At 49.8% G+C, this 26,695-nt stretch overlaps 1 protein-coding gene across 2 annotated transcripts in view; it reads left to right on the top strand.

Moving 5' to 3' along the window:
* The window catches only part of ATOH8 (atonal bHLH transcription factor 8), a 56,197-nt gene that overhangs the window by 5,796 nt on the left and 23,706 nt on the right, over positions 1-26,695 (top strand). For both annotated transcript variants that reach the window (XM_088454288.1, XM_088454287.1), the window contains exon 2: positions 24,498-24,689. In XM_088454288.1, coding sequence (XP_088310414.1) covers positions 24,498-24,689 — 192 coding nt within the window. The remainder of the gene's footprint in view (positions 1-24,497; positions 24,690-26,695) is intronic.

Genomic DNA, 26,695 nt, shown 5'->3' with positions numbered 1-26,695 from the left:
TCAGGATTGGGTTAGCACTGCCTTCGCCATCTCAGGATTGGGTTAGCAGTACCTTCGCCATCTCAGGATTGGGTTAGCAGTGCCTTCGCCATCTCAGGATTGGGTTAGCAGAGCCTTCGCCATCTCAGGATTGGGTTAGCACTGCCTTCGCCATCTCAGGATTGGGTTAGCAGTGCCTTCGCCATCTCAGGATTGGGTTAGCAGTGCCTTCGCCATCTCAGGATTGGGTTAGCAGTGCCTTCGCCATCTCAGGATTGGGTTAGCAGTGCCTTCGCTATCTCAGGATTGGGTTAGCACTGCCTTCGCCATCTCAGGATTGGGTTAGCAGAGCCTTCGCCATCTCAGGATTGGGTTAGCAGAGTCTTCGCCATCTCAGGATTGGGTTAGCAGTGCCTTCGCCATCTCAGGATTGGGTTAGCACTGCCTTTGCTATCTCAGGATTGGGTTAGCAGTGCCTTCGCCATCTCAGGATTGGGTTAGCAGTGCCTTCGCCATCTCAGGATTGGGTTAGCAGAGCCTTCGCCATCTCAGGATTGGGTTAGCAGTGCCTTCGCCATCTCAGGATTGGGTTAGCAGAGCCTTCGCCATCTCAGGATTGGGTTAGCAGTGCCTTCGCTATATCAGGATTGGGTTAGCAGAGCCTTCGCCATTTCAGGATTGAGTTAGCATTGCTTTCGCCATCTCAGGATTGGGTTAGCAGTGCTGTTAGGGGAGAAGAGCAGTGAAGACAGCAGTCTTCCTGCCTTCTCCTTGTTATCTCCGTCCCCTTCTGAGCCAGCAGCCAATCAGAGGTGCCCAGGGTGTATGCATTTGCATATCCCGGGTCACCTCCTGCTGTGCTGGCTGGCAGCTGCCCCTGCTGACCCAGTGTCAGGTTGTCCGCTGAATAGCAAGTAACCTCTTTATGGGGCTTATGCAGTGTTACACGTCCACCCATTTGCATCTGTTTGCAATGAGCATGCCCCAGGACCCAGCGCGCGCAAGCATGGGTGACGCAGCGCCATGCGCATATCAGTCACATCACCACTTGTGACTGAGGAGGTGTAACTGGACTGTAACGGTGCGTTCTAACGTAGGCAAGGCTGACTGAGGGTGTGTAGGCGCAACTGCGGGCGATGCTGAGCTGGGCAGAAGCGTAGATGCGCCTGTTTCCAGACCTGTCATTTGCACCAAGTTCAGGCTGCTGCAGGGCTCCCTGATGATGATGATGATGATGAGTATCAAAGCAAGCATACACACAGGAGGGGCAAATGCGCGAACAACTCTGTATACAGGCGTATAAATACATTTATTTCCGTGCACGCAATGCGTCTATGTTCGAATTGCATCTAGCTCTGTATTAGACCCTATATAGGGTATATTTACTATGTGTTTTATATTAACTGTGGGTTTTTAGAAGTAGAGATGTTGCCCTTAGCGACCAATCAGATGCTAGCTGGTATCTTCTAGAGGGTGCTAGATAAATAATTAGTAGAATCTAATTTTTTGCTGTGGGCAGCATCTCCACTTCTAAAAACCCGTCACTTTAGTAAATATACCGCTATGTGTGTAAGTAATTAAATGTATCTATATGCAAAGGTGTTATATTAATTTTTACATGCATATTTTTGTATTTGACGGCGCTTCTTCCGAATGGTGGTAACAACTCCAATAAGCACACAGAAGTAATACAGAAGTTGTCGGGGACTGTAATACTCAGGTTACGATGTTCTGTGGGCTCTGTGGACTTTGGTCTACCAGGTTTTCATTTTGTAAACCTATTTGGACATTTTGTTCCCTGGGAACTTCATGTACTTTTATTACAAAACAGCAAAGTGACTTGGAATTATGTGGTAGCAGGTAAACAGAACAGATGTGGCAAGATTTTGATTATTTCTGGCTTAAAACTGCTCTCTCTCATAGACGCGGGAGTTATTACTGCCGGTTACTTGTATGTGGCTGTGTAGGCGGTAAGTATGTGGCCACTCAATAGCTGCAGACTCCGTGATATCCGAGAGATTGCTGCATTTTGATTGGTCCTTATTTTCAGCCAACTATTACCCAGTGGGACCACAGTGCACCAAGAATAATGGCTGCTGAAATGACTGGCATCTTGTGGTAGGACATCAACAACCACTCACCTCATTTCATTTAATGGTAGACTTATCAAGCATCCCAGCTTAGGACGCTCTGTGCTCAGCTTCTCCTTGATCCCGGCGACCCCGCGCCCTCATTGTGATGTCATGACATCACATGTTCAGGGGCGGGGCCAGCCCAGGGCGCATTATCGCCCTGCTACAGCCCTGATCCCAGCGGATCCAGCCAATGGATGCGCTGCAGGTAAGTCAGTGCTTACTTTATATTTTTACTTTTTGCAGCCTGGAGAGGTCGACACTCTAGATGGGGGTTGGGTACAGGATAAACTGAAGATGGATGAGCCAAAAGCCAACAACCCACTTAATTCTAAAGAAGCCAGATGAAGCAAAAGTAATGACGGTCATCACACATAAATACATTTATATAATAAATAAAAAGCTGTGCTGAGAATAACCTGAATACAAATAAGAGAAGTTTATGGCAATAAAGATGTTTTTCATTTGACTTCTGTTTGCCACCTGTTAACCTTACTAAATGCCTGCAGCAGAACATCCCAAAGTGCACAGAGTGTTATTTGCTGCTGAGCATATAAGAGGGAAGTTATGTGAGTGCAGCTGCCGGCTTCTCATTGGCCACTGGTAGTGATCACTTGGAAGCCGCTGGCACGCACTCTCAGATATGCCCATAAGTTGCTATGGACAGGGCCGGTGCTACTTTAGGTGGCCTCTGGAGGGCGCCGGAGAGTCCACCTAACAAAAAAAGAACAATATCTCTCAGAAGCCTCCTTCTTTTACATGGTGTTGGCAGGGCCAAATTACTGGTAGGGCGGCCGTCAGGTCCCCCTCATACAGGGATGGTCACCAGGATGGTGCAGCGCTCGGACCTCAAGCCCCCATTGGCCAGCGGTACCACTTCCTGGCAGCATCGCGGACGTGATGTAATCACGATGCGAAGCTGCCACTACAAGTCTGGACTGGAGGAGACGGCTGCTGAAACACAGCACTGCAGATCGTTAGGTCAGAGGAGAGCACTGCAGGTGGAGCAGACACAGACGAGGAATGGAGGAGCACAGCACTGAAGATCGTTAGGTCAGAGGAGAGCACTGGAGGCGGAGCAGACACAGACGAGGAATGGAGGAGCACAGCACTGCAGATCGTTAGGTCAGAGGAGACCACTGGAGGTGGAGCAGACACAGACGAGGAATGGAGGAGCACAGCACTGCAGATCGTTAGGTCAGAGGAGAGCACTGCAGGCGGAGCAGACACAGATGAGAAATGGAGGAGCACAGCACTGCAGATCGTTAGGTCAGAGGAGAGCACTGGAGGCGGAGCAGACACAGACGAGGAATGGAGGAGCACAGCACTGCAGATCGTTAGGTCAGAGGAGAGCACTGGAGGCGGAGCAGACACAGACGAGGAATGGAGGAGCACAGCACTGCAGATCGTTAGGTCAGAGGAGAGCACTGGAGGCGGAGCAGACACAGATGATAAATGGAGGAGCACAGCACTGCAGATCGTTAAGTCAGAGGAGAGCACTGCAGGCGGAGCAGACACAGATGAGGAATGGAGGAGCACAGCACTGCAGATCGTTAGGTCAGAGGAGAGCACTGGAGGCGGAGCAGACACAGATGAGGAATGGAGGAGCACAGCACTGCAGATCGTTAGGTCAGAGGAGAGCACTGCAGGCGGAGCAGACACAGATGAGGAATGGAGGAGCACAGCACTGCAGATCGTTAGGTCAGAGGAGAGCACTGTAGGCGGAGCAGACACAGACGAGGAATGGAGGAGCACAGCACTGCAGATCGTTAGGTCAGAGGAGAGCACTGCAGGCGGAGCAGACACAGATGAGAAATGGAGGAGCGCAGCACTGCAGATCGTTAGGTCAGAGGAGAGCACTGCAGGCGGAGCAGACACAGACGAGGAATGGAGGAGCACAGCACTGCAGATCGTTAGGTCAGAGGAGAGCACTGCAGGCGGAGCAGACACAGATGAGAAATGGAGGAGCACAGCACTGCAGATCGTTAGGTCAGAGGAGAGCACTGGAGGCGGAGCAGACACAGACGAGGAATGGAGGAGCACAGCACTGCAGATCGTTAGGTCAGAGGAGAGCACTGGAGGCGGAGCAGACACAGACGAGGAATGGAGGAGCACAGCACTGCAGATCGTTAGGTCAGAGGAGAGCACTGGAAGGCGGAGCAGACACAGACGAGGAATGGAGGAGCACAGCACTGCAGATCGTTAGGTCAGAGGAGAGCACTGGAGGCGGAGCAGACACAGATGAGAAATGGAGGAGCACAGCACTGCAGATCGTTAGGTCAGAGGAGAGCACTGCAGGCGGAGCAGACACAGACGAGGAATGGAGGAGCACAGCACTGCAGATCGTTAGGTCAGAGGAGAGCACTGGAGGCGGAGCAGGCACAGATGAGGAATGGAGGAGCACAGCACTGCAGATCGTTAGGTCAGAGGAGAGCACTGCAGGCGGAGCAGACACAGATGAGGAATGGAGGAGCACAGCACTGCAGATCGTTAGGTCAGAGGAGAGCACTGTAGGCGGAGCAGACACAGACGAGGAATGGAGGAGCACAGCACTGCAGATCGTTAGGTCAGAGGAGAGCACTGCAGGCGGAGCAGTCACAGACGAGGAATGGAGGAGCACAGCACTGAAGATCGTTAGGTCAGAGGAGAGCACTGGAGGCGGAGCAGACACAGACGAGGAATGGAGGAGCACAGCACTGCAGATCGTTAGGTCAGAGGAGACCACTGGAGGTGGAGCAGACACAGACGAGGAATGGAGGAGCACAGCACTGCAGATCGTTAGGTCAGAGGAGAGCACTGCAGGCGGAGCAGACACAGATGAGAAATGGAGGAGCACAGCACTGCAGATCGTTAGGTCAGAGGAGAGCACTGGAGGCGGAGCAGACACAGACGAGGAATGGAGGAGCACAGCACTGCAGATCGTTAGGTCAGAGGAGAGCACTGGAGGCGGAGCAGACACAGACGAGGAATGGAGGAGCACAGCACTGCAGATCGTTAGGTCAGAGGAGAGCACTGGAGGCGGAGCAGACACAGATGATAAATGGAGGAGCACAGCACTGCAGATCGTTAGGTCAGAGGAGAGCACTGCAGGCGGAGCAGACACAGACGAGGAATGGAGGAGCACAGCACTGCAGATCGTTAGGTCAGAGGAGAGCACTGGAGGCGGAGCAGACACAGATGAGGAATGGAGGAGCACAGCACTGCAGATCGTTAGGTCAGAGGAGAGCACTGCAGGCGGAGCAGACACAGATGAGGAATGGAGGAGCACAGCACTGCAGATCGTTAGGTCAGAGGAGAGCACTGTAGGCGGAGCAGACACAGACGAGGAATGGAGGAGCACAGCACTGCAGATCGTTAGGTCAGAGGAGAGCACTGCAGGGGGAGCAGACACAGATGAGAAATGGAGGAGCGCAGCACTGCAGATCGTTAGGTCAGAGGAGAGCACTGCAGGCGGAGCACTGGAGGCCGAGCAGACACAGATGAGGAATGGAGGAGCACAGCACTGCAGATCGTTAGGTCAGAGGAGAGCACTGGAGGCGGAGCAGACACAGATGAGGAATGGAGGAGCACAGCACTGCAGATCGTTAGGTCAGAGGAGAGCACTGCAGGCGGAGCAGACACAGATGAGAAATGGAGGAGCGCAGCACTGCAGATCGTTAGGTCAGAGGAGAGCACTGCAGGCGGAGCAGACACAGACGAGGAATGGAGGAGCACAGCACTGCAGATCGTTAGGTCAGAGGAGAGCACTGGAGGCGGAGCAGACACAGACGAGGAATGGAGGAGCACAGCACTGCAGATCGTTAGGTCAGAGGAGAGCTCTGGAGGCGGAGCAGACACAGACGAGAAATGGAGGAGCACAGCACTGCAGATCGTTAGGTCAGAGGAGAGCACTGGAGGCGGAGCAGACACAGATGAGGAATGGAGGAGCACAGTACTGCAGATCGTTAGGTCAGAGGAGAGCACTGCAGGCGGAGCAGACACAGATGAGGAATGGAGGAGCACAGCACTGCAGATCGTTAGGTCAGAGGAGAGCACTGCAGGCGGAGCAGACACAGATGAGGAATGGAGGAGCACAGCACTGCAGATCGTTAGGTCAGAGGAGAGCACTGTAGGCGGAGCAGACACAGACGAGGAATGGAGGAGCACAGCACTGCAGATCGTTAGGTCAGAGGAGAGCACTGCAGGCGGAGCAGACACAGACGAGAAATGGAGGAGCACAGCACTGCAGATCGTTAGGTCAGAGGAGAGCACTGCAGGCGGAGCAGACACAGACGAGGAATGGAGGAGCACAGCACTGCAGATCGTTAGGTCAGAGGAGAGCACTGGAGGCGGAGCAGACACAGACGAGGAATGGAGGAGCACAGCACTGCAGATCGTTAGGTCAGAGGAGAGCACTGGAGACGGAGCAGACACAGATGAGGAATGGAGGAGCACAGCACTGCAGATCGTTAGGTCAGAGGAGAGCACTGGAGACGGAGCAGACACAGATGAGGAATGGAGGAGCACAGCACTGCAGATCGTTAGGTCAGAGGAGAGCACTGCAGGCGGAGCAGACACAGATGAGGAATGGAGGAGCACAGCACTGCAGATCATTAGGTCAGAGGAGAGCACTGTAGGCGGAGCAGACACAGACGAGGAATGGAGGAGCACAGCACTGCAGATCGTTAGGTCAGAGGAGAGCACTGCAGGCGGAGCAGACACAGACGAGGAATGGAGGAGCACAGCACTGCAGATCGTTAGGTCAGAGGAGAGCATTGGAGGCGGAGCAGACACAAACGAGGAATGGAGGAGCACAGCACTGCAGATCGTTAGGTCAGAGGAGAGCACTGCAGGCGGAGCAGACACAGATGAGGAATGGAGGAGCACAGCACTGCAGATCGTTAGGTCAGAGGAGAGCACTGGAGGCGGAGCAGACACAGACGAGGAATGGAGGAGCACAGCACTGCAGATCGTTAGGTCAGAGGAGAGCACTGCAGGCGGAGCAGACACAGACGAGAAATGGAGGAGCACAGAACTGCAGATCGTTAGGTCAGAGGAGAGCACTGGAGGTGGAGCAGACACAGACGAGGAATGGAGGAGCACAGCACTGCAGATCGTTAGGTCAGAGGAGAGCACTGGAGGCGGAAGCAGACACAGACGAGGAATGGAGGAGCACAGCACTGCAGATCGTTAGGTCAGAGGAGAGCACTGGAGGCGGAGCAGACACAGACGAGGAATGGAGGAGCACAGCACTGCAGATCGTTAGGTCAGAGGAGAGCACTGGAGGCGGAGCAGACACAGACGAGGAATGGAGGAGCACAGCACTGCAGATCGTTAGGTCAGAGGAGAGCACTGCAGGCGGAGCAGACACAGATGAGGAATGGAGGAGCACAGCACTGCAGATCGTTAGGTCAGAGGAGAGCACTGTAGGCGGAGCAGACACAGACGAGGAATGGAGGAGCACAGCACTGCAGATCGTTAGGTCAGAGGAGAGCACTGCAGGCGGAGCAGACACAGATGAGAAATGGAGGAGCACAGCACTGCAGATCGTTAGATTAGAGGAGAGCACTGCAGGCGGAGCAGACATAGACGAGGAATGGAGGAGCACAGCACTGCAGATCGTTAGGTCAGAGGAGAGCACTGGAGGTGGAGCAGACACAGACGAGGAATGGAGGAGCACAGCACTGCAGATCGTTAGGTCAGAGGAGAGCACTGGAGACGGAGCAGACACAGATGAGGAATGGAGGAGCACAGCACTGCAGATCGTTAGGTCAGAGGAGAGCACTGGAGGCGGATCAGACACAGATGAGGAATGGAGGAGCACAGCACTGCAGATCGTTAGGTCAGAGGAGAGCACTGCAGGCGGAGCAGACACAGATGAGGAATGGAGGAGCACAGCACTGCAGATCATTAGGTCAGAGGAGAGCACTGCAGGCGGAGCAGACACAGACGAGGAATGGAGGAGCACAGCACTGCAGATCGTTAGGTCAGAGGAGACCACTGGAGGCGGAGCAGACACAGACGAGGAATGGAGGAGCACAGCACTGCAGATCGTTAGGTCAGAGGAGAGCACTGGAGGCGGAGCAGACACAGATGAGGAATGGAGGAGCACAGCACTGCAGATCGTTAGGTCAGAGGAGAGCACTGCAGGCGGAGCAGACACAGACGAGGAATGGAGGAGCACAGCACTGCAGATCATTAGGTCAGAGGAGAGCACTGTAGGCGGAGCAGACACAGACGAGGAATGGAGGAGCACAGCACTGCAGATCGTTAGGTCAGAGGAGAGCACTGCAGGCGGAGCAGACACAGACGAGAAATGGAGGAGCACAGCACTGCAGATCGTTAGGTCAGAGGAGAGCACTGGAGGCGGAGCAGACACAGACGAGGAATGGAGGAGCACAGCACTGCAGATCATTAGGTCAGAGGAGAGCACTGGAGGTGGAGCAGACACAGACGAGGAATGGAGGAGCACAGCACTGCAGATCATTAGGTCAGAGGAGAGCACTGGAGGCGGAGCAGACACAGACGAGGAATGGAGGAGCACAGCTATCCTAATGGATTTTATTATTGATTCTTTTGTCACACTGCAATTTTCAATGGTACTGTACAGCCATGGGCAAACATTTTGGTTTTCACAAAGTTTGCTTTTTATGATGCAATTTGCTTATACTCCAGAATGTCATGAAGAGTGATCAGATGAATTGCAATTAATTACAAAGTCCCTCTTTGCCATGACAATGAACTTAGAGCTCGATTCAGACCCGCTCGCTAGATGCGCTTGCACACAGTGGAAGTATCCAAATCTGCGATCGCACGGCAAGCCATTAGCGCGCCCACTATGTCTTGGTGTGCGATCGCTCTGTGTATGCAGACGCCCACCAGCCTGTCTAAAGACGCCCACTTATGTACGTCATCTCCAGGATGAGTATGCAACCATCGGTAACATCAAATACCATCGGAGCGAACGCAGCACTTGTGGTTGACCATACCCTACCGCAAGCACTGCGAGTGCTTCAGTGTGTAAAACAACCATGTGACGTGTACTATGATGCTGCGTCTCAATTATACACACCTCTGAAACGGCGTTAAGACGCTCAGGCACGCCTGCGTTCGCACCCCCATTCCCCCATTTAATTTGACCAACCCGTCACCTCCCACAAACGGCTTCTCCTGTCACTCATTCTAGCGAGGTGGCTATGCGCAGCAAGCGAGTGCTTTGTGTTCGCATAGACTGGCACGCGCACTGCGATGCGTACGCATGTGCAGAATGCAAACATCGGTAGGCTGCGTGCGAACGCATCCTAGTGAGCGGGCCTGAATCGGGCCCTTAATCCCACAAACAACATTTCCATTGCATTTCAGCCCTGCCACAAAAGGACCAGCTGACATCATGTCAGTGATTCTCTTGTTAACACAGGTGAGAATGTTGATGAGGACAAGGCTGGAGATCACTCTGTCATGCTGACTGAGTTAGAATAACAGACTGGAAGCTTTAAAAGGAGGGTGGAGCTTTAAATCATTGTTCTTCCTCTGTTAACCATGGTTACCTGCAAGGAAACATGTGCAGTCATCATTGCTTTGCACAAAAAGGGCTTCACAGACAAGGATATTGCTGCTAGTAAGATTGCACCTAAATCAACCATTTATCGGATCATCAAGAACTGCAAGGAGAGAGGTTCAGCAGTTGAGAAGGCTTCATAGTGCCCACGAACGTCCAGCAAGCGCCAGGACGGTCTCCTAAAGTTGATTCAGCTGCGGGATAAGGGCACCACCAGTCCAGAGCTTGCTCAGGAATGGCAGCAGGCAGGTGTGACTTTTGGAGGATGGCCTGGTGTCACCAAGGGCAGCAAAGAAGCCACTTCTCTCCAGGAAAAACATCAGGGACAGACTGATATTCTGTAAAAGGTACAGGGATTGGACTGCTTAGGACTGGGGTAAAGTTATTTTCTCTGATGAATCCCCGTTCAGATTGTTTGGGGTATCTGGAAAAACACTTGTCAGGAGAAGGAAACGTGAGCGCTACCATCAGTCCTGTGTCATGCCAACAGTAAAGCATCCTGAGACCATTCATGTGTGGGGTTGCTTCTCAGCCAAGGGAGTGGGCTCATTCACAATTTTGCCTAAGAACACTGCCATGAATAAAGAATGGTACCAAACCATCCTCCAAGAGCAACTTCTCCCAACCATCCAAGAACAGTTTGGTGACACACAATGCCTTTTCCAGCATGATGGAGCACCGTGCCATAAGGGAAAAGTGATAACTAAGTGGCTTGGGGAACAAAGCATTGAAAATTTTGGATCCATGGCCAGGAAACTCCCCAGATCTTAATCCCATCCTCAAGAGGTGGGTGGACAAACAAAAACTCACACATTCTGACAAACTCCAAGCATTGATTAGGCAAGTATGGGCGGCCATCAGTCAGTATGTGGCCCAGAAGTTGATTGACAGCATGCCAGGGCGAATTGCAGAGGGCTTGAAAAAGAAGGGTCAACACTGCAAATATTGACTCTCTGCATAAACTTAATGTAATTGTCAATAAAAGCCTCTGACACTTATGAAATGCTTGTAATGGTACTTCAGTATACCATAGTAACATCTGACAAAAGGTCTAATAACACTGAAGCAGCAAACTTTGTTAAAACCAATACTTGTGTCATTCTCAAAACTTTTGGCCATGGCTGTATATATGATCTTGTTGGGCATAACGCTAACCCCCCCTTCCCCTAGCCTAAACCTAACCTCCCGGGGGGGTGCCTAAACACTAAGTCCCCTCCGGGAACCCTAAACCTAACCCTCCTCCCCCCCAGCGGCTGTCCGCGCCCGGCACCCGGCATCCCTTCGGTCGGAATGCCGGGCGTCGGGCTCCCGGCGTATGTCTAATGACAGGCGTCGGCATATCGATGCCTGTCTTTAGACCCATGTCGGGATCAGATCCGCCGGCTGCCCGATTGCATACCTTGCTGCCTACAGTATAAAGGGCTGGCATAATTTGATGCCACTGCATTAAGCACAGAGACAGTACAAGAAATGTACGTACATCAGTCTCTTTCTGATTTGTTCCTTGACCGACCCTTCTTTTGTGTTGTATAAATGTGTGACCCCTATTCCTCACTACCTGAAATATACGGCAATATTACAACATACTGTAGGGCCTGATTCATTACTGATTCCAACTGCGATTACCCACGCAATTGGGCGATTGTTGTGTACTGCGCATGCATCGCAGTGCCCGTGCGCGAAGTCTCCACTGAGGTCGGACTGCGACTACGCAGACCCATCACAGAGTGATTGACAGGAAGTGAGCGTTTGGGGGTGGTGACGAGGGGGTGGTCAGCAAAACGCAGGCATGCCAGTGCGTTTAAACGCCGTTACAGGGGCGTGCATAAATTAGCCACTGTGATGCCCTGCGCAGCTTGGGCTTTCCCTGCGTGCGATGAGGTCAGCAATTCCTGAGTAAGGTCAGACCTTGCGCAATGTGTGGGAGGCGCCGATGGTACTCGATGTTACAGATGGTTGCGCCGACTTGCAAAGTATTATGGATGTGAGTAAGGATGCGACCTCCCTGTGGTATGAAAGAATATATCTGGTGTGCAGCATTCATGCACCCAGGTGGGTCCCCTGATGCCCTACACGTGTCTGCTGCTGCTGCTCAACTCACTCCTTGGCGCTTCCATTGGACAGCAGGCTGCCTGTACGGAAAAAAGACAGGGGTCAACAGGAGTGAAGGGGGCCGTGGCTTGTGCTGAAAGCTCATCTCACAGGAGGTTCTGCACAGTGTTGGCTGCACATTAGTTTGGATGGGCTTTCTCAGATTAGCATCCAGACAGGCTCCAGCTTCACTTCTTCACAGCAAACTCCCCCAAAGCCGATCCTCAAACTGTTCAGCAAAAATAATTGTGTCTGATCAACACAGTGTTTCAGTTGTCATTGCTGTTCCACATACTGGAGATGAGCAAATTAAATGAAGATGTTTAGCAGCATAGCTGCATGGTGGGTAACATTGCTGTCGCATAACGCTGGATTCTCTTCCAACCACAACCTGTGTGGAGCTTGCATGGTAGCAGCCGCGATAGCTCCAATATGGTCATGCATGCGTTACTGATCCGAGTCGCAAACATGAGATAATCTGCGAGACCATCAGCCGGCTAAGTGACCCATGGGGTCACGCAAGCCAGCCGACACAGATGGTAAAAGGAGGCCCGTGAACTGATGGAGATCCTGGCCTCGTCACCCCTCCCCCACAATGGCGGCAGCACACCTTCGATTTGGGAAATGGAGCCGGTCGCCACCCTGAAATGGCAGCAGACTGCCAATCACTGACAGTCTGCTGCCGAACTGCGAGCAGCACCACAGACCCATACGGCACATGCGCAGTACGGGTCCGGCAATTGCGCAAAATCCCGAACATCGTGAATACAAAAACATACTGGTAGGTTATCGCTATTGTTCGTGTGGTACAGAATTTAGACTGTCTGCCTACTGAATGTTTTTGCCAGCCATCTGCATACCTTTTAACTCCGGGCTTCCTCCCTAGCAGAACAAATAGTGCACGTCACCGCCAAAGGGTACGTGGTCACGCCGTTTTGCCAGCTTAGTAATGCCATATTGTAAAGTGCAATGTGCCTCATAAAGTGCAATGTGCCTCAGAAGTGCTAGATCCTCCCAAACCTCACTCCCTTCCCCTTCATCCAAATCGCTTTTGAATTTCCCCTGCGCACCAGCGGTGTCATGGCAAACACCATGATGAGCGAGACCTCCAGGAATCGGGACAAGCATGCCGCCTATGGGGGCAGACCCTTCAAAGCGTTCTAGCCTAAGGGCCTGATTCAGAGGCGCGCGCAATGTCGATACTGCATGCAAGCCTACAATGTGTTCAGTCTGCGCTTGAGTGCGAGTCATACTGCGGATGCCTCCTGATGGTTACCGTGCTAAGATGCAGACCGGAATTCCGCGCAGAGAGATGCAAATTCATCGGGCATTATAGGGAGGTAAAGGGAGTGGTTAGCCAGGTGCTCGTGTGTCGCAGTCAGATACTGCATCCAAAGACGCAGTTGTCTGAGAATCAGTCGCGGTATTTGCATAAAGATTCAGGGCGGGATGTACTAAACAGTAAAATGCGATAAAACCCTCCAAAATGCTGTTGTGGGCAGTTTTACTGCATTCCCCATATGTTCTGAGCGCCATATGTTCTGTGCTTCATCCCAGTGGGTAACGCCATCTTCAGGTGGCATTACCCAATAGAAGCCTATGGGATTATTTGATGCTCCCCCTGAGAGAGATCCAATCTGATCCCTCCTATCTCCCCCCCACGGCGCACGGCCTTCGCATGCGCAGAAGGACGCCAGAGGGACTTGTGGGTGTTAAACCTGGGGGCAACGCAAAGGACAGCTCGCATCGGAAGAGCTGTCCTCTACGATTTTAATCGCATTTCTAGGTGCATACCGCGGTAATCAACCGCGGTATGTACCCAATAAGAGGCGGGATGTACCACATTGCGGATGCGATGCTTAGTACATCACACCCTCACAGCGTTAGAAAAATGCCTAAAAGATCCAACAAGCAACAAAATCAAATAAATCTATATTTATTTATGTGGTAGAGCACTGCTATCTATCCAAGTCATTCTGCCCGTGCGCGTGTAGAGAAGCTATTCCCACCAACCTGGATAGGGTTAAAAAACTTAACTTGTGAAAAGGTGAATAAGTTATTTGGTTTAACAAGTTTGAATGTTGCCCCCGAGGGAAAAATCACAGTCGCTCTGACAGAGGAAAAAAAAACTCTTTCCTATTTATAATAAAGAAAAAATACTTTTGAGAAGCAAATGACGTAATGAGGCCAGAACTATTCCGAAGTGGACATTTATATGAACCTTCTGGAAGATTTTCCTGGCGTCTGACGAAGCAGAAACAAAGAGACAGTTCAGTTACACAGTGTTCCAGGAGACTCATCCAGCCCGGGCAGCTACTTCCCCGGTGGGACACTAAAATACTTCAACTCCCTGAATAAAAATAAACTCTTTGAATTAAAAGATAGGAGAATTCAGCAGCTTAATATGGTACAAAGTCGACTCAGCGCTATGCTAAACATCGCTCTAGCGGCTGTAGGAATAGGGTTATATCTCTGCCGTCTGTTTAGATGCATTTTTATTCCTTTATTTTTTGGTTCTGTTTTATATGCAGTCCACACAAGCAGCCTAAGGGCCCGATTCAGACCCGGGCGCTAAGAAGCGTTCGCTCGTAGGTGGATGATTTTCGCATTCTGCGCACGAGTAAGCATCGCAGTGCGCGAACTAGTCCGAGCGGTAGGGAAGCGTACGCTCGCCCAGCATAGACAGCCCAGCTGAATGAGTCACAGGAGAAGCCATTTGTGGGTGGTAACAGGGGCAGGCCACTAGAAACGGGGGAGTGGAGGTGCAAACGAAGGCGTGCCTAAGCGTCTTAACGCCGTTTCGGAGGCGTGCATAATTACCAGGCAGCGTCATTGTATACGGCACCTGGTTGAATTTGACACTGAAGTGTTAGCAGTAGGGTATGGTCAACATCAAGCGCTGCGTATGCATCCGATGGTGCTCGATGTACCGATGGTTGCTTACACTTCCTGGAGATGACGTGCGCAAGTGGGCATCTTAAAAAGACAGGCTGGTGGGCATCTGCATACACAATGCGACCGCACGCCAAGACATAGTGGACGTGCTTTTGCCTTGCCGTGCGACTGCCTGCCTTGCCGTCACTTAGCTTGATTTGCATACTCTAAGAACGAGCGTACGCATCTAGCGAGCGGGTCTGAATCGAGCCCTCAGTGCGGGCACCTGTCAGAACTTTTAGCTACTGGAAATGTTCCGTTAGCTTTCTCCCCTGACGGGCGCACATGCCTAGTGTCACGGCTGAGCCCGAACCCGGCAGTAAAGTGATAGCGAACCGTATTGCAATACTGTTTTGCTGAGGCAGTGGGATGTACTAAGCCTTGCTGAGACAGTGGTCTGTACAGTGGGATGTACTAAGCCTTGCTGAGACAGTGGGATGTACAGTACTAAGCATTGCATCTGTGATGATATACATTCCGACACTTATTGAGTAAGAAATGCGTTTGAAATTGCAATGGACAGCTCTCCCGGTAATTGCTGTCCTGTGCGATACAGAGACTTCCAGATTTATGACCCACAAGTCCCTCTGGCATCATCATGGGAGCTGCTGGAGGGATCCAGTGTGGTAAGAAGCTCAAAGGCTTCTATTGGGTAAAAATCGCATTCTGGTGCTTGGTACATATGGAACATACATATGGAAATGCGCCCAAAAGGCCCCCCCCCCGTGTTTTGACCGCAATATAGGGTTTAGTACATCCCGCTCAGCCTCTTTTAGGAAGCACTGGTAAATTGCCCCAAAAGTTTCATCTATTATTGCTCCCAATAGTGGCGGTAACAGATGACATTTGAGGCTTGGTTCTGACGCGGCGGCAATGTTGGACACAGTGGAGCGATGTTTTTCGTCTGCTCATGCTTTCGAGTCACACCGCTGATGCGTCATGATTTTTTTTTGGACGGAGTCGCGGAACAAGTTTCGATGCACGGTAGCAGAAATGTAAGGAGAGACCTTGGCCGGCGATTGGGAGGTTACAGGGGGTGGCTAAGAAGACGCGAAGAGATATCGTGTCTTGTGGGAGTGTTGGAGGCGTGCTGCTGAAAGAGAGATGCACGGGCGCTCACATAGGAGGGCATACTCAGATGCCACACCTGCCATAGGACTGGTGCAAGTTTCGATGGTGGAGTCTATGGAGGCTACAAGTGGGCATCTAAGACTGAGAATACACACTGGAGCGATGTTGTAACAAATCGCCTACATCGCTCAGTGTGTACAGGTGTTTGCGTGCTCCCGCGGTCGCTAGCGACGGTCACTAGGTTTGATGTGCTGCGCATCAAACCTAGCGACATTGCTAGCGACCTATGATCAATTAATGAAGGGCGGAACAGTGATCGCTCCATTGTTCATCAACTCGTTCAAGTGTCTACGGCGAATCCCCATTCAAGGGCATTCGTTCCGATGTCAGAACAAATGTCCGTTGCTCAAGTGTGTACCCATCTTAAGTCCTTGCACCTTTGGATGCACTGATGTACACCAGGGAAGGGATTTGTAGCGACAAACAAACACCACTGTGGCAAAAGGTGCAAGGTCGGCCCGGACTGCATAGGACTCAGAATCATGCCCTAATGGGGAAAAATGTAACTAATCGATAATTTTCTCCATAATCTGCTGGGGCTGGATCATTTATTAGGCAATTGAAACTCCTACCTATGGCCCAGTGGGCACTGAGGTACGCTCCTACCTATGGCCCAGTGGGCACTGAGGCACGCTCCTACCTATGGCCCAGTGGGCACTGAGGTACGCTCCTATCTATGGCCCAGTGGGCACTGAGGTACGCTCCTACCTATGGACCAGTGGGCACTGAGGTGCGCTCCTACCTATGGCCCAGTGGGCACTGAGGTGCGCTCCTACCTATGGCCCAGTGGGCACTGAGGTGCACTCCTACCTATGGCCCAGTGGGCACTGAGGTGCACTCCTACCTATGGTCCAGTGGGCACTGAGGTGCACTCCTACCTATGGACCAGTGGGCAATGAGGTGCACTCCTACCTATGGCCCAGTGGGCACTGAGGTGCACTCCTACCTATGGACCAGTGGGCACTGAGGTGCACTCCTACCTATGGCCCAGTGGGCACTGAGGTGCACTCCTACCTATGGCCCAGTGGGAACTGAGGTGCACTCCTACCTATGGCTCAGTGGGCACTGAGGTGTGGTAGTGGGTTAGGACCAACTGCGACTGTATTTTCTAATCATTTAATCACTAATAAAATACTTTCACAGCCAGGTCACTTAACGTCCTTCGGATATATAGTATCTCTTCGTTCACTACACCATCTGGATGGATTAATCCATGCACAGTTACCTAAAAACAAGTGGAGGGCATCACGAAGCAGGAATGGGGTGGACTTTTGGCTGCATGTCCACATTTATTTGTTATTATTTGCACTGATTGATTTTATTAGCTTTATAGCTATCCCACATATGGTGTTTACATTGTAGTTTTAGACTATTAATTGTGGAAATTTATTTCACACCTCCATTATCTTTCCCAGTAAATAGTCACTCTCTAATAATACTCCCTCTATAACATACACCCTTCTGCAGCCTGGCAGAGTCGTGTTCAGCAGTTGTTATCGTTAAGATAATGGAGATGTAATTCACAGTGGCGCCAAAAGGAAACCGCTTCCTGTAACTTTACACCTATCATTTGTAAACAATAGTTGCTTAAAAATCACTGCGATTCATTTTTCCCTGCCTGTTTCCCCATGTAAATAAATATTCAGTGACTACTGGGACGAGCTGGAATCCGCTATATGTGCATCACAGATAGACAGTTGCAAAATCCTCAGCAATCTTTATACATAACATTTTGTAGCTAACTATGGACAAATAAAAGATTGAGGGAAATAAGTATTGTTACTAGAGTGCCAAATACAAGGTCGTTAAACTACCACATAGAAGCCCAGTTTTGTTTTATACATCGACGAACAATACAAAGAAGTGTTGACGTTGGCTTAAAAAATCAGGATGTTTAATGACCTATTACAATATGGAATATGGCTAATTACATCCAGCTTTGTGTCTGACAAAGGTGCCTGTTTTGTCCTCTATTTGCCAACAGCGATAGATGGGTCTGTCGCTGCAGTCTGGTGCGGCGCTCCGAACATTTTTGCTGCTCCAGGAACATCCAGAAAAATATTAGGGGTATATTTTCTAAAGTGCAGGTTTTTAGAAGTGGAGAAGTTGCCCATAGCAACCAATCAGATTCTGCTTACCGTTTATCTAACACCTTCTAGACAAGAGGTTCCCAAACGCGGTCCTCAAGGCACACTAACAGTCCTGGTTTTAGTAATATCCTTGGTTGAGCACGGATGGATAAATCAAAATAACTGAGCTACTAATTAAGGGCCTGATTCAGAGCCGTTCGCTATTTGCGGTCGTTCGTTCAAAAACAAGGGGTGGCTATTCAAATGATCCGTTCGCAAATTGCAGTCTGTTCACACCTCTAAGTGTGAACGAGCGAGCAAAACATACGCTTGTTTATTTGTTAAAAACGCCCCCTGGCCGCTCGCACCATACGTCATGTCCGCTATTTATTAGATTAATCGAGTACATCGACCAGCGTATGAACTGCTCGCTATTCTTGTGGTTGGTTTTTGCTACCACAATCTTGCGAGCAGTTCTGGCCATAAAATAACCCAGTGACGTGGTCAATGACGCTGCAGTATTAATTATGCACACCCATAAAACGCCCGTTTTGACCTTTAAGCACGCCTGCGTTCTGATCTCCACTCCCCGTTTTCAAGCACCTTCCCCTGTTACCACCCACATACGCCTCATTCTGTCACTGAAAATAGCAGGCATTCGCTATATTGCGAGCACATGAATTTCGGCCGCACTGACTGATTCGCGCATGCGTATAACGATCCGTACGCATGCGCAGATGTGCGAACATCGCTCGGAACGAGCGTACTGCCGCTAGCGAGTGGCTCTGAATGAGGGCCTAAGTCACATGTGCTCAAGTATGGTAATCCTTAAAACCTGGACTGTTAGTGTGCCTTGAGGACCGTGGTTGGGAACCCATGTTCTAGATGATAATAGCTAGAATCCGATTGGTTGCTATGGGCAACTTCTCCACTTCTAAAAATCTGCACTTTAGGAAATATACCTCTTAAGCTGCGTACACACGGTACGATTAAAATGGACGATATAAACTATAACGATATCGATCATATCGTTATCGTTCATATCGTGCATTTTCAGTGGGCAAAGACTTGTGATGTGCGGGCACGCATGGATGTTATCGATATCGTCCATCGGCCCTTGCTTGCAGGCCAACCTGGTCAATATCGGGGGTCGTTATAGTTGGTGGGTACATGGTGTGCTGGATGATCAATATCGATCGTCCAGCACACCCACGAGATCGGACAACAATATCGTTATCGTTGTTGATCGTCCCGTCTGTATGCACCATTAGTGTGCAGGCACGGTGCCCCAGACTATGCCAGCTTGTGTGCCTAGTTTTACAAAACCAGTGAAACTTGTGCCAGCTTGAAGAGTTCACTCAAATGCAGCTCAGACTAAGGGCCTGAGTGGCGAGCGGCTGTCCGCTCGCAAGTGGGTCGATGTTATGGACTGAGCATGCGCACGACGGAGGGAGCTCCGTCGTGCGCATGCGCCAGACGCGACGAGCGAAGGAAAGTCCTTCGCTCGTTGTGTCCGATCAAAGGGGGCGTGCTGTCAATGTAGATTGACAGCACGCCCCCTTTGGTGGGCGTGCCGGGGGCATGCCTCCCTGACGGGGGCGTTCCCACGGGAACGCCTCCCGTCAAAAGCCGGCCCACTGACATTACTAGTGATGTCAGTGGGAGTGATTTTGGCTCTGATAGAGCCAAAATCACTCCGGAGCTTGCGGTTGAAAACCTCAACCTCAGGCTCCGGCTCGCGGCCATCACAATGCACGCTCGTATAGCCTGTGGGTGGTGACCCACAGCTATACGAGCGTCCAGGAGGACGCTCCATTTTCATGGAGCCCGGCCCTCATTCAGAGCGTGCGCTCTGCTCAGAGCGTACGGCTCTGAATGAGGGCCTAAATTTGCCATGGAGACTGCTGTCCAGCGTACCATGTAGAGTCCCATTTGATGACCTGTATATCAGGCAGAACCTAATTCTGGCTGACTTGTGGCTGTTTGCAGAGGAATGTAAGATGGTGCTTTGATCACTTAATTTACTTGTGGGTTTTGTCAAGGAGCAGACGTGATGAAATCAGCTGCCAGAACCTCTGTCCATTCTCTGATGTCCCCTGATTTCCAGGATCTCTCTATGGTAGCAGCACCTGATAGAACCAGCACCACAGATTATCTGTGCACACAGAGAGAAGGATGGAAATGCTATCTGAAAGTATTGTTAATGAATTGCCCCCATAATGTCGGCAGCACGGTGTCGACGGTTATAATGTCGACGTTGTTGAAATGTTGACATGTTTACAACGACGACATCCGCAGAATGTCGACATAGAAAATGCTGGAAATCTCAGAATGCTGACAGAGGGCCTAATTCAGACCCACTCGCAAGCGCTGAGCGCTCGCAAGCGGGTCGATGGTGCCCTAGTGCGCATGCGCACGACAGAGGGAGCTCCGTCGTGTGCATGCGAGAGACCCGCATAGCGACAGCCAAGCTGTCGCTATGGGTCTCGCACCAAAGGGGGCGTGCTGTTGATGGTGAGTGACAGCACGCCCCCTTTGGTGGGTGTGCCGGGGGCGTTGCTGCCCAGAAGGAGGTGTTTCCAACTGGAACGCCTACCGTCTGGGGCCGGCCCCACTGACATCACTAGTGATGTCAGTGGGGCCGGCCCCAGACGGTAGGCGTCACTAGTGATGTCAGTGGGAGTGCTTTTGGCTCCAGGAGGCCGCTCCATTTTTAGGTAGGAGGGCCCTGATTCAGAGCGAGCGTTCTGGTCAGAGCGTCCGGCTCTGAATCAGGCCCAGAGTTAGGCTGTGGGAGTGGAGGGTTAGGAAACGTCCTTTACTACTGTAAACTCCACAAACAGGTTCCTCCGCTATCTAGCATTACAAAATAAATTATAATTAAGGAAGCCTGATGCCACCTTCAGCCGGCAGCCACTCTATGCACTTGTATCTGTATGGAAAATGTGGTTGTGCAGCCATCCACCAATAAACATTTCTAAGATTGGTAAAGTAATAAGGAAACAGTGTCACTAGTTTTTGTTAAGTGAAAACGTCTGTGAAACCATGTCTTGGATTGCCTTTATTTTAGCCATGTATATAAGCTCTACAAGATGAATATTGCTTTCAGGATAAACAGCTTAATGTGGATCCAAGTCATCCAGCACATGAGACAATTGCTTTGCTATCAAGACAAGGGGCCTGATTCAGACCCACTCGCGAGCGGCTGTCCGCTCGCAAGTGGGTCGATGTTATGCACTGAGCATGCGCACGACGGAGGGAGCTCCGTCGTGCGCATGCGCCAGACGCGACGAGCGAAGGAAAGTCCTTCGCTCGTTGTGTCCGATCAAAGGGGGCGTGCTGTCAATGTTGATTGACAGCACGCCCCCTTTGGTGGGCGTGCCGGGGGCGTGCCTCCCTGACGGGGGCGTTCCCACGGGAACGCCTCCCGTCAGAAGCCGGCCCACTGACATCACTAGTGATGTCAGTGGGAGTGATTTTGGCTCTGATAGAGCCAAAATCACTCCGGAGCTTGCGGTTGAAAACCTCAACCGCAGGCTCCGGCTCGCAATTTCGATGGTCGCGATGGTCTCGACCATCGCGGCCATCAAAAAGCACGCTCGTATAGCCTGTGGGTGGTGACCCACAGCTATACGAGCGTCCAGGAGGACGCTCCATGAAAATGGAGCCCGGCCCTCATTCAGAGCGTGCGCTCTGCTCAGAGCGTACGGCTCTGAATGAGGGCCAAAATCCATAAACACTGTTGTCAATGTAATTGTTCCTGATAATCCACCTCATAAATAGACAATACAATGTTGGTGACACCAGACTTCACTGCACAACCATATTTGTAAGCTCTGCGGTCAAATCCAATGTCTAGACCAGTGATTCCCAACCACGGTCCTCAAGGCACACTAAAGCTGGCCACACACTAGACCAACTTACATCCAACCAGCCAACTAGTTGATTGGTTGGAATGAATATCTGGTAAGGTATGAAAGCAAATGACAAATCAGCAATTTGCTCCCAAACACCGGAAAATGGACAAAAACTGTTGTTTGAACAAATTGTTTAGATCAAACATTTAACAAACTTGTCTGAACGACCATTTTCATCTGTTTTCTGGCATTTAGAAGCAAATTGCTGATCATCAGTTACTCCCATACGTTACCAGGTTTTCATTTCAACCAATCAACTAGTTGGCTGGTTGGATGTAAATTGGTCTAGTGTGTGGCCAGCTTTAAGCTGGCCACACACTAGACCAACTTACATCCAACCATCCAACTAGTTGATTGATTGGAATGAAAACCTAGTAAGGGATGAAACTAAACGACAATCAGCAATTTGCTCCCAAATGCCGGAAAATGGACTAAAAACTGTTGTTTGAACTAATTGTTTAGATCAAACATTTAACAAAATTGTCTGACGACCATTTTCATTTGTTTTCTGGCATTTAGGAGCAAATTGCTGATCATCATATACTCCCATACATTACCAGATTTTCTTTCCAACCAATCAACTAGTTGGCTGGTTGGATGAAAGTTGGTCTAGTGTGTGGCCAGCTTAACAGTCCTGGTATTAGTGATATCCATGGTTAAGCACAGATGGTTAAATCAAAATAATTGAGGTACTAATTAAGTCACCTGTACCCAGCTATGGCTAACCTTAAAACCAGGACTGTTAGTGTGCCTTGAGGACCGTGGTTGGGAACCCCTGGTCTAGACTGTAAGCTGTGACGAGCAGGACCCTCCACTCTACGGTGCTCTGACCCTCTCTGTCCGTCCTCCCACAGCGCTGGGTGATTGGTAATTGCTGCATATTGTGGTAATTTGGTATATGAACCTTTTGTTCCTACTGTATTAAAATGATAATAACCTGCATTTTTCCTTATATATGTAGATATATAAAATGTATCCTGTTATCCTACTATTAATAAATACCTCAAGAACCCTTATTACGGTACATAACCTGAACTTAATTTTCCTCTGCGAGTCCTCTAAAGTTCATTCATATAAATGGTCTGGCACTACAGCCACCAAAGATAGACGCTGATATTCATAGCTTTTCAAACAGGCTTAATAAAATAAACCAAAGTTTGGAGCTGATGAAAGATTCCCTTTAAACGCGACCAGTCGTCTGATGTGAAAGTGATTGGCTTGATAAATAAGCAGAAATGTTCCTCTTCTAAACAGTGAGCAGCACAATCAAGTAAAAATATGCTCGCCTGCTGTTATCCTCTCTTCCCCCTGACAGCGGTGGTCTTAATTACAGTAACATCTTCCCCTGAGATGAGCTGCAAATATGATTGATCAGCAGCACTTCACAGAAATGTGCTCTGTTTATCTTCATCAGGCCGCCATGGGTAGGAAGCCGTAGATCAGTCAATATGTTGAGAGCGAACCACCCGACTTTCCCCAGGGTTACTGATCCCGTGGCTGGAGGTTGTACAATGAAAGGAAGGCCGTGTTCTTCAACTGATAGTAATGTGTCCTGATAAATGGGGCAGCTGGGAGCCGGGCTGGGGGCTTCGTCCATAGGTTGTTAGCAGTAAGTGGAGTGCATTGGCATGGCCTGCCACTTAGCTAAATTCAGGGTTGTCAGCGTGCCGCTGGTGTCAGATCAACTAGGGCCAAGGATGGAATGAGAAATACGCAGGGAGTTCTGTGCGGTAACTACGGAATTCTTCTGATTCCACATCTCTCTTGTCATGTGGACCATTTATCCCAAGCAACCAGCTAGCAGGAGGGAGAAGGTGACCGTGTTTCCCCCAGGCCATTCCTATATAAAGAATTTACACATAATCTCTGGCCCTTTCGGAGCCCACGATTCGGGACTTTCCTGTCAAAATCAGGACAGTTCCATGGCACAACACTGATTCACAGGAATGGAAAAGGGCATATACTTTATAATATACAATTAGATGCCCATAGTATGATATAGGAACACACAGACTGCAGGCCTGGATTTGGTCCTATAATATTGTGCAGTATGATGCTGAGCTTGGGGCGTACTGTGCAAGAGGAGAGGTAGTGGAAGGAGAAATGCTACCGATGATATTTCATACTCATACGTGCCGACTCTCCCTGACATAGCGATGCTCTCCCTGACTCCCTGAACAGTCTGCAATCTCCCTGGGGCCGAGCTGGGAGTGTGCAACACAGTGATGATGTCATCACTCTATGCCCACCATAGAGGAAACACTAAGGAGAAGAATGAGGTGGATGTGCGCTACAAGAAAATGGCCGTCGCTTTCCAGCAGACTGATGGCTACATGAAATTACCCATCCACTTGGTCTCTGTAAGGGGCCTATCCATTAGCAGATAAAATTAACGATTGAATGATATATTGTTCAGTCATTCATTATATCTGCTAATGGATAGGCCCTGAACGATGACAGATGCGCCCCTCAACACAATCCATTGCAAATGTCTGCGTCTCCTATTCTCTAAAAATTTATATTCAAGCCGTAAGGCGTAAATTTAGCAGCTGTGGCCTTCGAGAATACAAACATAATTTTCCTTTATTGGTAAAGAACCGCTAATAGTGGACATGTTATTCTGCTATACGGTTATTTGTGGTACATATGATGTGTATATTATGAACTGGTTGCAGGTATTTAATTTGCTGCTTTACTTCCATTGCAGGTGCCATGTTATTCCTACGGACAGAAGCTCTCTAAACTGGCCATCTTGAGAATAGCTTGTAACTATATCCTCTCCCTCGCTAGACTGGCTGACCTTGACTACACTGCTGATCATAGTAACTTGAGTTTCTCTGAGTGCGTAGAGCAATGTACTAGGACATTACAGTCAGAAGGAAGGTCGAAAAAAAGGAAGGTAAGAAACTAAGAATATGGTAACATAAAATGTTCCCATAGCCCGGCTGTAACCTCTCTCCTCGCCTCTTCCGGATAGAGGAACAGGAACAGTGATTCTCTACTATAAAACGTCTACTTTGTTGTATTCGGAATTTTCACTGTCCAAAAGCATTAGTACCACAGGCAAATATTATGTGCTTTATAATTAACGTCATTATTCACACAGATACGCAACTTTATGAACAACAAATATGTATATTGATACAAAGTCTGTGAAAGTCTTCTGGGTGTAAAAACTATTATATACGGGAATATGAGAATCAACAATGTTTTGGCTTATTATCTGGGTGGAAATGGGTCAGTGTTGGATCAACCCAAAATGTCCCTTACAGTAGAGTTTTACAGTCATGGGCATATCTACAGTGGCTGCAGGGTGTGTGGTGTACACGGGCCTCGCACCCATAGTATCTTTACCTGGTGCCGGCAAGTGGGTCTCCCCCTCCTATACGGCACCATCTTGCATCGACATCTTCTGAAAAAGACTCCGTACCGTTGCCATTGCTAAGTTGTGCTCATGTGCCATGACTGGGAAGATGGTGCCACGTAGGAGGGGGGAACCGCCTTGTCCGCTCAAAGTAGGATGGGGAGGGGCTGCACATGGGCCCCCTTCAGGTGTTAATACTCCCCTGTTTATAGTTGTTATATTTCTTGATCAAAATTCAAAAAGTTGGATTTCAGTCACCTGAGACGAAAATAGCTTGGGAATCCTAAGGGTGCCGAGTTACGGGCAAGTCAGCCGCAATGGCACTCACGCTGCATGCACAGAAATAAATGGGGATATTATGGGGCCTATGCCGAGCGGTTTATTAAACTGCACGGCCCCATACCACCCGCTTGTGGAAGTAGCAGTCATCACTGTCAGCGCCCACTTACACCAGCCTTTTACCTGGGGCAGTAGATGCCCCCGAGTTCATACGGATCACTGCGGATACTTATATTAGCATAGCCCACAATTACGCCTACAGGCGCACAACACATACGCAGTGCTGCAAACCGCAAAATCCGTCCATAAATCTTTAATGTAAGTGATCCAAGAGTGCCCAGATTATGTTAAACAATGCCCAGTTATTCTAAATTATAACTGTGCTATTATGGGAAAAAACCTTCACTGATTGGGAGCCTCTTACATCTCAGGTAGAACATAATAGTGCATACACACGGTCAGACTTCTGGTTGATCAGATAACGATAACTATCGTTATCTGATCGTCATGCATGTGCTGGATGTTCCATATCGAACATCCAGCACATGCACCAACCCCCCATCGACTATAACGACCCGCGATTAACGATCGCGGGTCCCTATAGTAACCAGGCCAACCTGGTCGATATCGACCGGGTTGGCCTGCATGCACGGGCGATGGTCGATATCCATATCGACCATCCGTGCCCGCCCATCGACCATCGTTTGAAGGGGCCAGAAACTGGTCGATTTGAACGATAACGATATGATCGACCAGGGAAATCTGGCCGTGTGTATGCACCATAAATCAACCTGTTAGTGTAGCGGATTTAATCATCGCAGATGTTTTGGGGAGGGAAGGAGGTGAGAAGGGATGATCCTGCCCTGAATCATACCTTCTGCAGGCTTCTGGGTCCTCATTCAGTCATTTGCTTAGAATTCCTTTCCCACAAGTAGCAGCTAATTGCAGGTTTATCTAACGACACGTAGCCAAGTGTGGCTATCTAAAGGAAACAGAAACTGAGTCTAATTACTAAATCACATTCCTTCAGGTTACTTAACGCTGAACCAATTACATGAAATCATCATCAAACCGTGTTAAAAAGGAAAGCCAACTGTTCAGGCCGTTTTCCTTTCGGAAAATAACATGGGTGAATAAGAAAAGAGTGATTGATGTTAGTGTTCAGAGTATTATCACAAAAGGAGGTTTGTAAACTTGGTTTGAACCTCCCCGTGGATTCCGGGATCTGTTGTCACAACGATTAACAGGCTGGTCATGCTTCT

The sequence above is a fragment of the Taudactylus pleione genome, unplaced genomic scaffold, assembly GCF_031769625.1.
Source record: "Taudactylus pleione unplaced genomic scaffold, aTauple2 ptg000611l, whole genome shotgun sequence".
NCBI lineage: Eukaryota > Metazoa > Chordata > Amphibia > Anura > Myobatrachidae > Taudactylus > Taudactylus pleione.
The sequence above is the reverse complement of the archived record's forward strand: the minus strand, read 5'-3'. Positions and strand labels throughout refer to the sequence as shown.